The sequence below is a fragment of the Perkinsus marinus genome (assembly GCF_000006405.1).
Source record: "Perkinsus marinus ATCC 50983 genomic scaffold scf_1104296965970, whole genome shotgun sequence".
NCBI classification, from domain to species: domain Eukaryota; phylum Perkinsozoa; order Perkinsida; family Perkinsidae; genus Perkinsus; species Perkinsus marinus.
The window spans coordinates 793-3,954 of record NW_003204131.1 but is presented as its reverse complement, the minus strand read 5'-3'; the positions used below and the strand labels follow the sequence as shown (position 1 = coordinate 3,954).

Genomic DNA, 3,162 nt, shown 5'->3' with positions numbered 1-3,162 from the left:
ATCCATGAACGGATCATGAACATACGCACTAAGAAAATACAAGATGTGTCAAGATCTGCGAGATTCAAGCTGAAAATGGTGCCCCGGAAAGTGGCTCACGGGGCGGGATGAAGCTAAACCGAATTAGACATGATATCCCTTCCTTAAGTAGTGTATGATACTCCTCCGCTCAGTAACGGACGTAAGAGGTGTGTTAAGTCAGTATCCGAGCAGTGCTTTGCATTTTGAGAGTTTGATCATTCTTTCAAAGAACTTCTTTGAAGTAGCCTCTATTTTAACATCATATTTCTATCGGGTATGGCAACAGGTGAAGAGCCAAGAGAGCCAAAAGATACTCGAGGTAAACAACGCAGGGAGCAGCTGAAGCGGCTGGTAAGTTAACTAAGCAAGGTTGACAAGCTCAACTGCGGATTTCGGGGATCGAGATAGAAATTATTTCAGGGCAAAGCGAACAGTGAGCTCTCAGTACAGCTGCAGACATCTAAATTGGCTTTAGAAAAGAGCCATAGGAGAAATAGAAAGCTTTTGCTCAAGGTGAAGAAGGATAATCTCGAATGCGCGATATTGGTAATGATACTTGTGGGTATTCTGTAACGACCCTGAACTAGTCGGGAGTCCCATCTGGGTTGCCTAGCAATATATATGCGTTGTATATTGTATTGTACAATTTGTGTGATAACTGTTTTTCAGCGTAAGAGAATATGCTCTCTTCGGCAACAACTATCGAAGGAAAAAGGGCGAGCGGACGATGCAGAGTCTAAGGTAGTATATGAATTCTAACTCGGAGTTCGGGTTTTCGAGTTTGAACTTCACCACTGGTAAAAGTTACCCTGGTAAACTAGGGAGTCCCTGGTGAAGTCCTCAATGATGAACTAAAATTGAGCCTCTCTTTTCTTCCCTTTAGGTCTCAGAGCTTCAATCACGGGTTACCGAATTAGACGAAGAAATCAAGTTGCATTGGGAAGAAGTAAGTTGATTTAATAAGTTGGTGGTTGATTATGTTGATTACATTACATTTTTCTCAGGCAAACGGAGAACGTATGCACAGCTGCAACTTGATGGACGACGTTGTGGAATTAGAAAAAAGCGCTGTGGCGAAAGATAAACAAGTGGCGGATTTAGAAGCAAGGTTGCAGGTATATCATAAAAATGATCACGCTCTGGCAGTAATTATATAGTGTGATTAATAACTTATGGAGTATTTGGCAGTAATTATACTGTATTTCCCACCTATCATCCTCGTGATATGATTATCAGGCCTTGAACCAATTTGATACAACCTCGCCTAGACGAAATACCGACGGTAGATCTTCACATTCGGATTGGAAGGAGAATCATTCAGAGGTAGAAAGGTGTTTACCATATGTGCTACTGCCGAAGTGCTAACATTAATGTTGTGGCGATGCGAAGTGTTGAGCTATGTTCTTACTGAGGTTACCACCAGTTTCTTCTTAGGATGACTCGACCGAGAGCCACCTTCTCACCGGAGACGATCAATCAGATTGCGAATCGCGAGTAGCTATTCCCGATGAGGGAACGTATAAGCCACCGACCATGAAAGAGCACTATCGACAGGTACAGTAAAATGATGCGCTGTCGATAGTAGAGCTTTATTGACCGTAATCATTTTGCCGCTTCGCGGCCGTGTCAATCACTATTTGATCGAGATTCATGAATCTATTGTGAAAATTTGCAGGTAATGGCATCAAAAACAGGAAGAAGGAAGATTGGATTGGAGGGGAAAAGAAAAAGCGAGGAATCGGCAGCTTGTTCGTCTCGCGACGCTCGGGAATCGTTATCGAATGAGGGAATAGAGGCTCGTTCAACGGATACAGGTAGTAGTAGTAGTAGTAGTAGTAGCACCGTATTACCACAAGCAAAATCTCATCCTCATTAGCAGGTGCCACGGCGAAGCGCATTTCCTTACGATCGAGCAGGACTTCGAAGGTAAAGGTTGAGCACGGCCGTTATAGTTCGACGAAGCGTGCTCGATCCTTAACCCTGTACTCGTCGCTAGAGGAAGACCTACCCTTTACTGCTTACCTCGAGCACGCTCCCTTCTGCAAAGGCACTCTGAAGGCTCACACAAGTACAACAATATCAATCTCCGACAATCGCCTGGTTAATAATCCGAAATCTAAATACATTCGTATAGAAGTGCATAAAGACGGAGAACGTGGCCTTTACACAACAACTCACGCTCCAGCCCCAGGGCAGAGCTCAAGCTCTGACTAATTTTCCTTTCAAGTTTATTAGATATTTTCCGGTCCATTGAGTTAAGTCCATTGTGTGAATAGTATTGTGACAAAACATACTGTGGAACTGCGAAACTAATCATTAGCTTCTAACTTGTTACGGTTTCTCTAGCTGTGTTCAAGTCGCGTTGTTAATTCGTAATGTGTGGCTGACGTAGTTCGACTAACTCGTCGGTTAGCCAAAACGATTGCGGCCCACAGTTGTGGTTGTAACACTTTGGGGTTATTCTGAACCGCCACTACAATGTGAAGATTCTGCTTTACTCAGGCTACACGTACTGCGAAGCATAGTTCGTTGCCAGTAAAATTCGGGTGGTCAAGCTCCTGGAACTTAGCTCAATGAAACGCGTTACGCGTAGTATCAATCCGCAAAAAGCGTACTTGGGCAGCATCACTACTTTGTAAACTGACGTATTAAGGCTGAATAGTAATTGGTAGGTAGGACCTTTGTGACGGAGAAGAAGCGAACCACTCCCCAGAGAGTTAGCTCCTACAGGACCGTACTCAGCAATGAGCAATAAAGGGATCCATTGATACATGCTCAACTAATGGAGAGATGTTGGTGTATTGACGGATGAATCCGGCCACGAGCAGCTGTGAAGCAACTCGAAGCAGCTGCATAGCAACTGGAGGTACCTGCATAGCAACTGAAAGCAACTTGAAGCACCAGCTTCCTAGCAGCTACGCAGCAGCTGGAAGCAGCTGCGTAGCAGCTGCCACTAGGGGGCCTACTAGCAGCTGAGAGCAGTGTTGTTTTGGAATAGCAATCTCTGTTTGGAATAGATTAGTCACGCGTCATGTGCGAATTCGGTATGCAAAAAAGGCATCTTGCATAAATTAATCCGGGATGCTCTGCAAATTGCAAATTGCAGACTGCAATTTACGCAATCGATTTCATTTCTTCTTG

General features: G+C 44.2%; 1 protein-coding gene across 1 annotated transcript; it reads left to right on the top strand.

Moving 5' to 3' along the window:
* The first annotated feature begins 254 nt into the window (after window positions 1-254).
* On the top strand, window positions 255-2,287 carry Pmar_PMAR028799 (hypothetical protein). The gene is made up of 9 exons (XM_002769333.1): window positions 255-372; window positions 442-567; window positions 691-762; window positions 905-967; window positions 1,026-1,136; window positions 1,258-1,344; window positions 1,456-1,575; window positions 1,697-1,835; window positions 1,901-2,287. The coding sequence occupies exons 1-9, from the start codon at window positions 298-300 to the stop codon at window positions 2,233-2,235; spliced, it is 1,128 nt and encodes a 375-aa protein (XP_002769379.1). The 5' UTR covers window positions 255-297; the 3' UTR covers window positions 2,236-2,287.
* The last annotated feature ends 875 nt before the right edge of the window (window positions 2,288-3,162 follow it).

Bases quoted from the DNA above. Each gene is read 5' to 3' on its own strand.
- Pmar_PMAR028799 (XM_002769333.1), top strand. From the start codon at position 298: ATGGCAACAGGTGAAGAGCCAAGAGAGCCAAAAGATACTCGAGGTAAA. The intron at 568-690 runs GTAATGATACTT...ACTGTTTTTCAG, and splicing joins ATCTCGAATGCGCGATATTG to CGTAAGAGAATATGCTCTCT. The intron at 1,576-1,696 runs GTACAGTAAAAT...GAAAATTTGCAG, and splicing joins TGAAAGAGCACTATCGACAG to GTAATGGCATCAAAAACAGG.